Below are 15,806 nucleotides of genomic sequence, written 5' to 3'. Positions count from 1 at the left end.
GGATTAGATTCCAACTATATATGAGAGAGAGACCCAACCACTTTTTCTTTACTATTATAATAATAATAATAATAACAATAACAATGGCTAATTTAATTAAATTTTTTTATTATTCAATCAACCATTGAGAATATTGAAAACATTCTAATTAAGTCAAATTAGGTAATGTATCCTAAAGAAGCCTATGAGAATTTTATACCCTAAAGTTATAAGCTTTGTTACCTAATCATTTTGATTCTAACAAATTTAGATTAAATTAATGCACACTTGTTAGAAGTTCTGCTTTGATCCAACTTCTTCTTCTTTTATAATTAGAGGCCTCCCCCCACACACACACACAATTGTGTCCATATATATATTTTTTAGTTAACGTATTATAGTAAAATTATTTCTTTTTGTGATGAAATAATATTTCATGTGACTAAGGTAAGGTGTATTGCCTTTTTCATTTTTAATTAGTCTAAATTTTCTCCTAATTAATCTGCACGCAAGAATATTTCATGTGACTAAGGTAACTTTAAATTGCCTTGTTGTGTCAACTTTAAACTCGTGAATCACACATATAACATAAAATGTAACTAATAATTAAAACAATTCATTAATAATTTCGTTACTTTTGAGTTTGAAAGCAAAAAAAGTGTGAATGATTATTACGTACGGTGCTAATTAAGTTAAATTTTATTCACATAAATACATACAATCAAAATGTTATATATGTATATAATATCTATCTTGTTCTCTTAATTATGGGATTTCGATATTTACCATGAGCATGAGCATCAGCATGTTGGATCTATCGATGCATTCAAACTTCAAACTTGTTGTATTATATTATTATATATTTATAATTAAAAACTTAATGTGATGATGACATGATCAAAGCGATGGAAATGAAACTAATGAAGAGTGATGGTGGGATTGGTAATGGTGTGCCGTGGGCGTGGGGGTAGGGGTGGGGGACCCCAGAATGAATGAATCAACGAACGAACGAAAGAATGAGGGTGGCTTTAGTTTCACACTGGCGGATGGCGGCTGCGGCGGACAGAGCAAGTGCTAGTGCTAGTGGATGATGAAACGATTAGCAACCATGATTGATTGAATATATATATATATAGGGAGAGAGAAAGAAAGAGATAGAGAGGTAGAATTGATGGGATATGTATGAATGAATATTATATGAGTGGCCAATCATTGCCCATCTGCACGCAAGAAGAAACTAAGAACCGGCAGCCAGGAGATGACAAAATTAAGAAGCAAAGGGGGATCCTTTTTGATCGATCTTTCAAAGGATCCCCTTAATTTTCCCTTGGTGCCGACCACTCATCATTTACAGATTTGGCTTAATTGGCTCGTAATTATTATTATTATTAATTGCTCTGGCTTGCCACCCTGCCAAATTAAGAGAGGGAGAGGGAGAGGCGTGTTTGTGATTGTGATTGTGATTGGCATGCTCATGCAAGCTTATCCATGAAAGAAAGAAGTTGAGTCACTCTCCAAATCTATCTATCTCACGTGCTTTCTACGAATGTAATTATTATTATTATTATATCATCATGAATATAATCTAACTTTGGGTTACTAATTAAATTCAACTTTACATACATCACGTCAAAGGGTTCAAAAGTAGCACACAATTTAATGGTTGGCTTTTAAATCTTTTAAGATGACGGATTGAAGCATGATGTGTGAAGATATTTGGTGGGACCCTTCTCTTATATGATGGACTTCACTCCAATTGTTGAAAAAATTTTAAAAATACTCCACGCCTAATAAAGATATATAATACATTAGATAGGTGGGGGGGAAATTTGACCAAATATTAAACTTTAGCAATATAATATAGGAGGTTAATTAATTAATTAATAATTAATCTTCCTGTATTTGGTCATTAATTAATTGCTAGCTAGGCTACTCTTTCTTGGCATTGCAAGAGAAGAGAGACGTGCAACAATTAGGTTGCATGGAAAATCATATGGCATGGTACAAAAAATACAAAATAAAAATTAATAAACAGCTCGACCCTAATCAATCGAGCCAACCCAGCAACGGAAATACGCAAAGGCCCAACCTTGGTAGCCGTGGGGGGTATCCCTGCGCCCAGCCAGAGCACACGACCTGCAATGGTGGCTGCGGGGGGCACCTATGCTGTCGCCCCAAGCTAGTCGAGAGGGTGTGGCACCTCTCCATCCCATGCAGCCGCGAGGGACCCCTGCAACCAAGGAGGCCCACGTGGGGTGCTCCTGGCCAAGTGCTCTCAGGAGACCCCCACAGCCCAGGAGACCCGCGGGGCTACCAAAGGACTTGTAGTGCAGCCTCCGCGCGTCAGCCATGGCCTCGAAGCTAGGCTCCGTAGGGAGTATCCTTCCTTCTAAGGGTGGTTTCACCGTCAAAACACTTTTCCAAGTATCGAGAGGTTACATGCAACGCATTAAATAGGATAACTTTGATATCTAATTTTTTTTTTAGAAAGATAAACGTTACCTATAACAGATGAATATTATTTGTAACAATTTTAATTCTTGCCTACCTGAGATTGCTCCACATCCCTCTACAAATAAGCGAACACTCATTCTAAAAGAAGTATATCTCTGATATTGGTGTAAATTTTGTTCTACATTTTTTAGTAACTTCAATGTCTAATTTAAGTATCGGAGTGTCGTAGCCAGACGATGATGTTCTCATCCCAATAAATTCATTGTTGTATTTTGACAACAATAGAATGAAAATAAGGAAACAACATTTTTGAAAATAGTAGAAAATAAGGGTGAGCACAACTTCGGTTAAACCGAAGTAATCGAATCGAACCAACAAGTTCGGTCGGTTCGATTCGGTTATTTTTTTTCAAAATTTTGGTTTGGTTAATTTTTTTGAAAAGTTCGATTTTGGTGTTCGGTTTAGTTTTTTGCTTGAAATAACCGAAATAATCCAAACCAAACCGAACTTACAAAATGATGTCATTTTGGGTTTACTATAAAAGCAAAAGTGAATATGCCATACATAAACACAGCCAAAAGAAAAAAGAGGACCCAAAAAAAGTTAGAAGGCGAAAGGACTGAATTGATCTTTTCGTTCGCTCGGTCCTCTTTGACACCATTGCACCCTCCAATGCCAACGTCGACGTCGATGCGACACTTCCTCTCTACCTGATGTCGGTTGTTGTTTCCATCGAAGCAACCACGTCCAGGAAGGCAATCGAAAGGTTCTGCAACGTTGACGTTAACTTGGACCTTCGGCAGTTATTTCAACGTCAACGACGATTGCATCTCTCTCTCATTTGATTTGCGCCATCGTGCTCGCCCGTCGACGCTAATGACTCATTCGATAAGTTTTTCGATAACTTCTATTTTACATTAAAACTTAGATCTACTAAAATTTAACCATTAGATGCTTTTAATTTTTGGGTATGTGGGTCACTAAGCCAAAGCAAATCTGATAATTGATTCTGATCATTGGAATCCGCCATGGATGGTGGCCAGCGACATTTTTCCAGAAACATGTTTTGAGTTTTTTAATTATAGAATTAATTTTTAGATCTACAATAAATCAACCGTCCAATCAAACTCATTTTTGGATATATGAATCACCACAGTTAAGGGGATCCAATGATCGACTCCGATCATTGGAATCATTGGCCGGCCAGGTGGCCGACAACAACAATATGGATGAACTAATGTTCAGCCTCTTTGGTTATTTTCTAGGTTAGTTCGATTTTTGGTTCAATTCGATTATCATGATTTAGGTTTCAGTTAGTTGGGGTTAGTTGGTCAGTTCGGTTCGATTAGGTTATTGTATGCGGTTCGGTTATTATATGCGGGTTGGTTTGGTTCAGTTAGTAATTTTTGGACAGTTTAATTCGGTTATAACCGATTACACACTCTTAATAAGAAATGAAAATGCACAAAAAACGCATAAATAAAAAAAATATAGGGTTATTTTTTGTAAATATAATTTTTAATATAAAAAATTATAAGAAATAATTATTCAATCAAATTACTTAGAGACATACATACATTCATAAAAAAAAAAATAGATCCTAAAAACATGTACAACAACAGAGAAATACTCATCAAATTATTTATAGACATATATACATTCATAAATATATTCTCACACAACAATATATATATACATGCCTTAATCACAACTGTATACACACGCGCACGCGTTCACACTCTAAATTTCACAGTCACAACTATACACACATTCACAACATACTCAAGTAAGAGTTAAAAATATAAACATGGTGAAGCGAGATCCACTGAAATGCAAGTATTGATTGTATTTCAGTCTTTTATTCTCCCTAATAATTGGGATAAAAAAAACACCAAATTTGATGACTTATTTAGACACATTCACAATATACTCAAGAAAGAGTTAAAAATATAAACAAGGTGAAGCGAGAGAGATCCACTTAAATGGAAGTATTGATTGTATTTCGTCTTTTGTTCCCCCATAGCAATTGGGATAAAAAAAGCACCAAATTTGATGTCTTATTTAGGGGGTAGATGAAGTAACAACATGCTATTGAAAACATTGCAATATTTGTCGAGGAGGCTTCTATTGACTATGTACAAACAAAATACGAGTCCAAGGTAAGATAAGATTATGTACTCACAGTCATATATGGTGGTTCTTATCGTCGCCAGCTATTGGTTGAAGACATGAAAATGGACAAAGAATTGTAGTCACCAGTCAAATAGTTTGAAGGGTCACCAGTTGAAAATGAACAGAACAATGGAACGTCTACGAAGAAATCGAGAAGACAGAAGGACGATGGCGATGAGAGAGGGAAAGTTAATTGAAGGCTCAAGGCTAAAATTAAGTTTTCGATTTTTCACAAAAATGAAAAAGAAAGAACAATATTAAGGCAAAACTTAAAAAGTTTTCAGTCAGAGATGGCGGGACATAAAATGCATTTTCCAAAATTGTAAAGAGCCTCAAAAAGTTTTCCAAATTACTAAAATGGCTCAAAAATGCTGAAAAAAATACAATTTCAATATTTCCGTATATTATTAGAGTACAATAGCAAGCAAGCAAGCATGGATATTGTTAGTTATTTTATGTATAAATCATAAATATTAGGGTAAATTATATGAAATCTCCCTGCACTTAGGGTCATGTGCAACTTATCCCTTGTGTTTTTTATTGTATCAAAAAACCCTCCTTGCACTTTCAAAATGTTGCAATCAGCTATAATTTGTTATTTTTTTTATATAATTTTGTACAATAATCTACATACAAAATACATAATTCTATATATATAATTTCAATATATCAAAAAAATACAAAAATTTACATTAATCAACTAATAAATTGCATAAAATTATGTAAAAAAATAACAAATTATGACTGATTGCAACATTTTGAAAGTGCGGGGGATTTTTTGATACAATCGAAAACACAGGGGGTAAGTTGCATATGACCCTAAATACAGGGGGTTTCATATAATTTACTCTAAATATTATAAAGATAAAAACCTGATTAATAGTAAAAATTTTAAACTTTTGAAGCTTGTTGTGCCACAAGTCTTCTCGAACTTTTAGGTCAAATGTACAATCACATAACGAAAAGTGCACTCAAGCCACAATCTAAATACATACCCACTCACAATATATATATGTGATGCTCAGCGATTTTTTGTATGTCCCAAATCTTATGCAGAGACTTCTTGGAGAAAATCTTAATTAATAAGATTTAGGAGATGGAGATCAACCAAAATTTTAATTTCAAAATTATCTCACTGAGATAATTTTATTTAAGAATTAAATTGTCACATTTAGAGATAACTTTATTTTAATATGAGAACTTATCTTATTTTATTTTTATCACCATCTTAATGATTTTTAAATATTAATTGATCATTATCAATTATAATATTTATCTATAGATATATATAACCATTCATCCATGGTACAACCAGCACTAGCTAGCTGCTTAATTAATTAGATGATTTCAGGATTCCTTCAACACACGAACTGGCTACCAACTGTAAATTAAAATTTCTCTCCACTAATTAGTTAATTCTACAAGGAATTCATGATTATATTTTAATTCAAAGCATATAATCAAGAATCAGTAAAAATGATGAATTAATTTATTTCCAAAAATGGAATATGAATACTCAATACAAGTAGGAACACATGCCAAATCCTCCAAAGAAAACTAAGATTAGGGAAATGTTACTTGGACAGTCCGAGTGATATTTAGTGTGACATTTTTGTATTAATATATTATATTGTGTGTTTAATCAATATAAGTAGATAATACACTAATGTAAGAGTGTTACACCAAGTATTACTGATAAATGTCCATATAACATTTTCGTTAAGATTATAATGCTAGTTATATGGTAAGATTATAAGATTAATTTATTGTTTTCGGGATGCCTCAGTGCTTTTTTGGTAGAGTAAGGGTGCATCTATGCCCCTATTAAGTTATGTATATCATCAGGTTGCAATTGACTACGTACAAGTACAGAAAAAGCAGTGCATGGCAAATTAATCACTGAATGAAAACCCTAACTAATATACTTGTGGAGTTAATTTGAAAAAGAAGGAAATTAATTAAGAAAAAGCAAATTAAGCATAGCAAGTAGAATCTCAGAAAAATATTTGGGCGATCATGCAACAAGCTTTTCATAAAAGCAGGCATCCAAGTAAAGGATATCCATGGCATAACCCTATATATGCCTGTGGCATATGCCCTTTCTTCCACGGTTTATTCCATGCATCCATATGCATGGCACACCCTAGCTGGCTAGCTAGCTAGCTATATATAACCTCCACCCGCTCACCGGAAAAACCCAAAAGAGTGTGCTACGGCCACTGCACGCAACCCCACCCCACTCTAAGCTCAAGCTTCCATCCTAATCCTGTACTAAGCGAACCAGTTTCAGGGCAACGCTCCGGAGGCAGCTAGCAGTAGCTATACCTATGTCTATATTCATCGATCGATCTATTACCAACATATATACATCTCCAGCGATGGCAGGCGAGCTGCCAAAGGAGAGTTGCCCTGCGACTGCTTTTGCTTAATTATATATATATATTGATGTATATACATAGAAGCTAGCTACTGGGTCGGCGCCGTCGCTTCTTGCAGCATTTTCATTCCCAGTAATAAGGTATGATCCCAACAGGTACAAATTATATATTATTAGGAGCAGGGAACCTCTCATGCATACGGATCTTCTATATATGTGTATTGATCTATATACGTGTGTGTGTGTGTGTGTGTAGGGTATGTAATTTGTATGGAAATGAACATCCATCTATCCATATATAAATAGATGCATGCATAATTTTATACACACATGCACATACATTCTCAACGTAGAACAACTGCTGGGAATTTCAGATCCACAAGTGTGATGGGGGTTAGCTATATATAAGGGTATGTGTGCGTGAGAGAGGGGCAATGCCCCAGCTAGCTAGCTAGCTAGGATGATCCACCTCGGGAAGATAACTAATCTAATTACTCTTGTGTGCCTTTAATTATTTAGTTAAATCCTAATTTGAACCTGTTGGTTGGTAGGTCACATCCATGTTTTACTTCCTGTATATAACTAATTAAGGCAGTTCAAAACTTAAATTAACCCAAATAATTCGAGCAACCCAACTCAAACTAAACTTAACACTAAATTGTTGGGTTTGGGTTGAGTTGGGTTGGAGCATTTTTGAAAAATTTTAATTTAGATTGGGTTGAGATTAATAAAAAGTTTAACTTAAACTAATCCAACCCAACCCAACCTATACATTTATTGGAACTCATATTTTATAATATATTAATTATTTGATAGAAATTAAACTGTCCATTCATTTTCAAAATATATTAGAAACTTTATATTGAATTGTTTTATTATTTAATTATGAATAATATAGTTATTTACAAAATTAAATTATAGACAATATTTTTCTTTGTTTCAAGATAATTCGATAATTATATTATAAGCAATAGCTAAAAAAGAGTTTACAAAATGAGTAAGAGAAACCAACCCAACTCAACCCAATTTTTTTTGTGATTTAAGTTAGTTGGAATATTGTAAATCTTTATTTTAAGTTGGCACAGACCACCACCCAAAATCAAAAAACAGAAGCTAATTTTATAATTTATCCTTAAAATTATAACTAAATTATCACTAGAGTTATTGCCTAGTGGTAGCCTGGTAATAAATTGGTCATGAGTCAATAGCTGACTTAAGTAGGTAACCCCCCATCAAACCTTACCTCACATATATTAATTACTGGTTGAATTTTTGTGTTTGATTTGGTCACAAGTGTGGAAGTATGAAGATTTATTTGACCCTTGCAAAAAGATTGAGAAGACTAATTTTGTTAGGAAGACCAATCATTTGAAGCATTTTTTTTTTCTTTCACTTAATTTATTCCTTTTTTCCAATTCCCAGAGTGGAAATGAATTTTAATGAAGGAGCTGAACTAATTAAAGTGTCTGACATTTTAGAAGTATAATTACATCTTACAATTTTCTAGAAAATAACCGCAAGTGTGTGAAATTCCCAAAAATCCAGTAATTAATTTAATATATTTAATAGTATTCTTTCCATATATTTAATCTTTCTTCTATGAGAAATGAGAATCACAGACAGACTGATCCAAGTTGTCCTTCGGTGACATATATATATTATTTTATCTTTAATTTGTGCCATTCATGTTGACATCTAATCAAAGAAGAGCTTTTGTCGTAGACTTGTTGTATTCATCTTACATCTCTAATTCCAATTCTTTTATATGTATCTATATATATAAAGCAATATCCCCTCATAATGAATGAATGAATGATCATATATATGTGTTAAAAATGATTCATGTAATATGACTGAATGTATGGGAAACACGGCAGGCAGCTGCCTAATTTTGCAAAGGCAGGGAGGGAGAGCAGCTGCTTGATATGCTTAATTTTTTGTCAATGGGGCAATAATATGTAAACCATATATATATATATATATATAGAAATTATCAAAGAGCTTAGCCTGGCTATATATGGACTTGACTTTTATTGTGTCCTATGTTTCTTCGCTCTGGGCTTTGGCTGGTGGCTGCTAGTTGACTACCTAAAAGAAGAGACATCAAGTAAATTAATTAATCAAAATGTAACATTTTTAAGTATTACTTATCATTTGATTCCATTCCTCTACTCTTTTCATTTTGTTATGTACCATTGATAATCACGTGGCCTGAGCTGACCTGGCCTCCATAAAAATACAAAATAGAATTGAAGAATGACTGGTGAATTCCCCAAAGGCAATGCTCTCCCCACCCCCACCCGCCTTATCTAGGGTTAAGGGGTGTTATTGGATACGGTAATCATCAACCTTGGCCTTAGCCAACCCTTTTCCTGGAATCAATCATTTGTCCATTCTGTTCTAGCAAGCTGGCTGGCTAGCTAGAGGACTGGTGGTCTTTCTGGTCACAGTTCACAAAAATCACAGAGAATATATGTATAATAGCCCATTATCATCATCATCATCATCGTCATCATCATGCAATCCCCTTGCCATAGAGATGCCTCCAAAGCATGCTTCCATGGCTGCTTTCCGGCCCCCTTTTCGGGCGAGCAGCTGCAGCACCCAAATCCCTCCAGGTCCGGCGGCGCCTCTCCCCGGCAGGACTTCGTGGCCGCCACCGCTTCCTCCCTCCACCCAGTAGACACCACCCGTTTCACCAACCACGAGTCCCTGCCTTCTCTGCCCCAAGCATTTTCCTACTTCACCACTTCATTTCCCCACTACTCCCACACCTCTAAAGCCGATCAAATCAGAGCCCAGCACTACTTCCATCTCTCTCTCTCCAACCATGTCTGCCTCGATTACCTTGGCCACTGCCTCTTCTCCTATTCTCAGCACCTGATTCCTCCCAATCCCTCTTCAATTGCCTCTTCGTCTTCGTCTCCACCTGCTCCTCTTCCTCCATCTCTGGATCCTAATTATTCTTCAATTTCAAACAAAGTTCCCTTCTTTGACATCGTCTACAAGTCAGTCAGTCTAAGTTCCCAAGTTTTACACGGCGGCGGCGAAAAGTCACAATTCGAAGCCAGAATCCGGAGAAGAATCATGGGCTTCATGAACATCTCAGAAGAGGATTACTCCCTGGTTTTCACAACCAACAAGTCATCCGCCTTCAGGGTTCTAGCAGACTCTTATCCATTCCACTTGAATGGGAACCTTGTTACTGTGTACGACCATGACAGCGAGGCAGTGGAAGCCATGGTCAAAAGCGCCAAGAAGCGAGGCGCCCGGGTCGGGTCGGCCGAGTTCTCGTGGCCGAGCTTGAGGATCCAAACCAGGAAATTGAGGAAGATGGTGGCGAGCAAGGGGAAGAAAAGGAAAAGGCCGGGGCTGTTCGTTTTCCCCCTTCAATCCGGGACCAGTGGAGCGCGGTATCCGTATCTGTGGATAAGCTTGGCTCAGGAAAACGGGTGGCATATATTGCTCGACGCAAGCGCATTGGGAGCCAAGGACATGGATACCCTGGGCCTCTCCCTCTTCCAGCCGGACTTCATCATCTGCTCCTTCTTCAAAGTCTTCGGGCACAACCCGTCTGGCTTCGGCTGCCTCTTCGTCAAGAAGTCGACTGCTAAATCAGTGTTCAGCTCCACCGCAGCCGCAAGCACTGGAATTGTGAGTCTAATTGCAATCCGGCAGCAGAGTAGCGATGATCGTCATCATCAGGAAATTTCTCAAGCAACACTAGAAGAAAAAGGTAAAGAAATTGTGGAAGGGATAGTGGATAAGCCCAGTAGCGGCAGCAGCAGCGGTGGTAGTACGTCGTCGTCAGATCATCATCATCATCAGTTGGAATTCAACGGTTTGGATGATGCAGATTCATTGGGGCTGATATTGATCAGTAGCAGGTCGAGGTACCTGGTCAACTGGTTGGTGAATGCATTGACGAGCCTTCAACACCCGCATTCATCATCAGAAGAAAACAGGGGCCTCCCATTGGTCAGAATCTACGGGCCAAAGATCAGGATAGGCCGAGGACCCGCTGTGGCCTTCAACGTGTATGACTGGAAAGGGGAGAAGGTGGAAGCCACACTGGTTCAGAGGCTGGCCGATAGGAACAATATCTCCATCAGCTGTGGGTTCTTGAAGAATATTTGGTTCTCTGACAAGTACGAACAAGAGAGGGAGAGACATTTGGAGATGAAGAAGAGAAGTAGAACCAGGGAAGGAAGAGGAGGAGAAGAAGAAGAAGAAGGAATTACTATTGCTAGTAGTAGTGGTGGTGGAGTGGGAGGAGGAGGTGGAGACGGGATAAATGTATTGACGGTGTGCATTGGGTTCCTCAGCAACTTCGAAGACATGTACAGGGTTTGGGCGTTTGTGGCCAGGTTTCTGGACGCCGACTTCGTCGAGAAGGAGCGGTGGCGATACCTCACTCTCAATCAAACCACCGTTGAACTTTAACTATGCGGTGGCAGCGGCTGTTGTACCGGGGATTCTTTCATTCTTCCCCGGCCATTTTTAGGAGGTGCTACGGAAATTCTATTTGCACTTATACTTTTTACTTTTGTAGTTATTTTTTAATATATCTAAAATAGTCTCAAATAAAAATTTAATTCTACTCTATATTTTTCAATGCTTAATCACCTACCATTACACAACCACCTACCATCACACCTCTTCTTACCGGTCAAACTCTATAATTCCTTTCATATTATTCCATGCCCACCATTGCAAAGCCATCTTCTCCTCACCATAATAAAGAGGTCATTCATTCTCTATTGTTTCACGCCAACTATTATTCAATCATTTTCTCTTAGTATATTAGCCAGCTAGAGTTCAACCATGAATTACTACACTCAAATATTAACGATGTGGGCAGAGTTTGATGAGGAAAATAACAATTACTTAGAAGAACAACACTATAAATCATTCGACAAATAAGTAAGTACACGAGTTCTAAGAGTTGTAATAATGTCGTAGTAAGAGAAGTCGAGAAAGTTGGAGTTCGCGAACCGCCTTCTTCTTCCTCACTTTTCATCACCAACGACCTTGCTTCAATTAATGATGGACACAGAACCAACCAATCGAAGAAAGATGGGAGAAGACTAGAGGGCCAAAAGCAAAGCGTTGCGACCATGGTTGATGTCGATGCAGCCAACAACAGCCATGGTTGCCTTATCTTCCTCCTGCAATGCGGTCGACAACAGCCCATATTTGCCATCTCCGACCATCGTCAGACGTCGACCACATTGCCATTGCAACGATCGGCTCTCGCACACCTTCACCAACTACTCACACAAGCCGTCGTCGTTGACTCCTCTATTGTATTTGATCTGTCGACCAAGTCTTCACCATCGGCCTCCTCTACCTCCAAGTTCGATCAACCAATCTTGCTCTAGCTGCCAGCCCTTGCCTTATCATCTTCTTCGGCCACTTTGCCATCGTCAATCATCGTTCTTCGCCAACCTTCGTTGAAGCTTCCTCACCCTTGTTTTTGCCATTAACAAGCAACTTTAGCGAACCCAAATCTTAACCCAGATTTGGGTGAGATTTGGGTTGACCCAACCCACCATTCATATTTTGTGATTTTGGGTTTATGTATTTAGTTATTAATTTGAGTTTATGATTTTGGTTATTGATCGTTGATTATGTGTACGTGTATATTTGATTATTTTGTATACTTGATTATTGATTTTGTGTATATATATTTAATTATTAATTTATGTATTTAATTATGAATTTTGTGTATTTGATTATTGGTTATTGGGTTTGTGTATTTAATTATAATTTTTTATCAAAATGACGTGATTTTACCTTATGCATTATGGCAAGAGTAAGGCAAAACAATGTTGTTTTGTTAGTGTGTTTATTATTTGGACACATCAGTTACCGTGTAAGTTAAGACACATGTTTGGTCGATTGAGGATAAAATTGAAATAAAAATTAAAGTTCGAAGACTAAATTAAAGTAAATATCAAAACTCAATAAAATTAAAAATTAATTTATAATTTATAATATATTAATCTATTCAGCCTATAATATAATCCAAAGCCTGGAATACAGAGTCTGCGTCTGTTATTATATGCTATATTGCTTAGTTAATCAGAGAATCATGGATGCCTCGTAAACAATACTAGCAAGATCATTCATTTCCTGATTCATCTGCGGCAGCGGAGACCGGTCGGACGATTCGATTTCTTCTCCGCAATTGAAAACCAGAGACATGGCCTCCGAAGTTTCAATGCTCATGCTCTGGTAGTCCTCCGACCTCAACGCTTCTCCCGCGCCTTCCACGTATCCAACGATCCTATCGTATATCTTCGCGCACGAAGCATATCTCTCCTTCAGCTCAGGACTCGCCGCCGATTTAGCCAGGGATCGAGCCAGCTTCAACGTTTTCTCGGCGCTGGCTTCCGACAAACGGACGGCGATCTCGGCCAGGCCGCGGAGATCTGCGGTGGCGCTGCGGGGATCGGATTTCAAAGCTTGCGTGCAGAAGCTAGGGTCGATCGTCTTGGAGCAAATACGTTTGAGATAGGCCTCTGTGGATGTGCGATCGGCGACGACGCACGAAAGCACTAGCAACATTGGGAGCAAGGAGACCAGATTACTCGCCATTGTTCCGGTAAATGTGTCGATTGCTTGGTGAAGACAAATCATATATACATGCATACATATATACACACACACACACACACAATTGAATTAATTAATGATCAAACAATACTAGAAAGAATGGAAGGGGAAACGCTTATTCTAGTTATGGGAAGAAATTTTGACTTTTCCTCTTTGCTTACGCCTTACGGACAGGAGATTGCTCAGATTCGTTTTTCATTCTTTTGTCTCCATGCATGCATTGGAACATTTAATTTAATAAATTAAATGGGGAGGAAGGAGACCAGATATTATTATTCGCTATTGTTTCTGTAAATTTCTCAATTAATTGCTCGTGATATACAGTTTAATGATCATGCAAGTACGTAGAGCAGATAGAACTAGAAGGGAAACGCTTTTATTCTTTACATGCGAAGAAATTTTCAGTTTTGAGTCTTTGCTTAAGGCCAACGGTTATATATATATATATTGTTCTTTGTCCTTTTCTATGCATTTGAAACATTTAAATCGCCAGCGAGCAACTCATCACATCAGACCGGTTGACTGAGCTTATCATGCATGATATATCAGTTGTTGTTTGCTAGTACTGTCGCCGTGACTTTGGTGGTTAATTAGATTCTTTCTTTCTTTCTTTCTTTCTTTCTCAAGATAGAAAAATAATAAATGAAACTTACCATGTCAAAGGCATCCTTGAACCTGAAGCATCCTAGCACTGGATTTGTTTTGTTGGGTCATCTTTTAGATGCTTATAGCTTCCTCTTTAAGATTTTGTGCTTGCATATCGATCTTAAGGTGAAACCAACATGAAAACTAATATTTGTACGTATTACTCTCTATATATATACATCAAGATATATATATACATCTTTAATTTTGTTTATGTGTTTACCTAAAAGTATATAATGAATGGTTTTTTATGTATAAAATTCATCTAATCTATTCAAAACAATTTCAAGTATAATGCATCGAAAATACTACTTAATCACTCATCTTTCACATTTGAAATAACATCGGTATATTGACGTATTATATTATGGGTCATGATTAAATGTCATTTGATTGTTGTAACTTGTAACACACAATTGAGTGTTCAAATTGTGTATTAATGTAATATATTGTATATTGTATTGTGCATTGATTCAGAATATCATTCTAAACGTTAAAATTAAATATTTAAATAATATTTTTGTTTAATAGATAATTTATAAACAATCGTTTTGTATGATATAAGTCGTCTTATATTTAAATCTCTAGCATTATTATATTTTCTTAATTTGATGTTTATAATAGCAACAGATTTATCAATTAGTCATTCAGTGTAAAATTTTTAGAAATTTTATACTTAGTATCCTTAAATCCTCATTTCTCAATTCTTTTTTCAGAAATAGTTTAAGATACTGTTCAATATATATATATAAATTATAGTGCATTATATAAACTTGTAAAAGTCATACGGCGGATGCGACAGGCCGTTACTGGGCCATTCGCATCCAAGATCCGGCCCGCCCGGCGAGGGTCAACCGGGCATTCAGCATTCAGTATTCAGGGCCACGTCGTAGCCAGGGCTTACCAGACGAGACCAAGCCTAGATGGTATTAAGAAACTGATACGGGTAGTTTGGGCCGGCCTTTTAAAATATAATACTTTTTTCCTTTTCCTAGATACTATTATAAAATTATTTTTATTTCCTTTAGAGAAGCAACTTATATAACAATAAAGTATAATTGTTATCCTCAGGGTATAAGTCAAACAATCGGATGAACAATATGTCGGTATCAATTCGATGAGTTACAAGTTCAATCCTCTTCCTGCGTAAGGGCTAAAGACCCAATATACAATTTACCTCCCTTGACATAATCAAGAGTACTAGCACAGAAAATCGTTCGAGAAGAGCCATATCAGGTATAATTGTAATTGTTAACAAAAGAAAACAAATTGCAATATAGAATTAAAAGCTAAATAAAATTTTCATTACAAAATATAAAAAAATAAATGCGTGAGGAGTGAGAAGATAATTATAAGGATAACTTTTAACTCATTTAAAATTTTATTGAACTTAGAATTATAATTGGATCGCATTTGTCAAAAATATTATCCCAGTCACTTGTTGGTTTCTTTACTCAACTTTAATTAATGTGTCTGATTTTGTACAATCATTAGGAAAATTTTCATGATAATATCTGATAATTATAAAATATTGTGATAGCTAACCATATATATATTTTTT

General features: G+C 36.5%; 2 protein-coding genes across 2 annotated transcripts; one reads left to right on the top strand and one right to left on the bottom strand.

Annotated features, from left to right (window-relative positions):
• Window positions 1-9,242: 9,242 nt before the first annotated feature.
• LOC127813706 (uncharacterized) lies at window positions 9,243-11,577 on the top strand. The gene has a single exon (XM_052354824.1). The coding sequence runs from the start codon at window positions 9,500-9,502 to the stop codon at window positions 11,423-11,425; it is 1,926 nt and encodes a 641-aa protein (XP_052210784.1). The 5' UTR covers window positions 9,243-9,499; the 3' UTR covers window positions 11,426-11,577.
• A 1,264-nt stretch (window positions 11,578-12,841) lies between these two features.
• LOC127813708 (pectinesterase inhibitor-like) lies at window positions 12,842-13,719 on the bottom strand. The gene has a single exon (XM_052354825.1). The coding sequence runs from the start codon at window positions 13,634-13,636 to the stop codon at window positions 13,067-13,069; it is 570 nt and encodes a 189-aa protein (XP_052210785.1). The 5' UTR covers window positions 13,637-13,719; the 3' UTR covers window positions 12,842-13,066.
• Between the last annotated feature and the right edge of the window lie 2,087 nt (window positions 13,720-15,806).

The sequence above is a fragment of the Diospyros lotus genome, chromosome 11 (genome assembly GCF_014633365.1).
Source record: "Diospyros lotus cultivar Yz01 chromosome 11, ASM1463336v1, whole genome shotgun sequence".
Lineage (NCBI taxonomy): Eukaryota > Viridiplantae > Streptophyta > Magnoliopsida > Ericales > Ebenaceae > Diospyros > Diospyros lotus.
The sequence above is the reverse complement of the archived record's forward strand: the minus strand, read 5'-3'. Positions and strand labels throughout refer to the sequence as shown.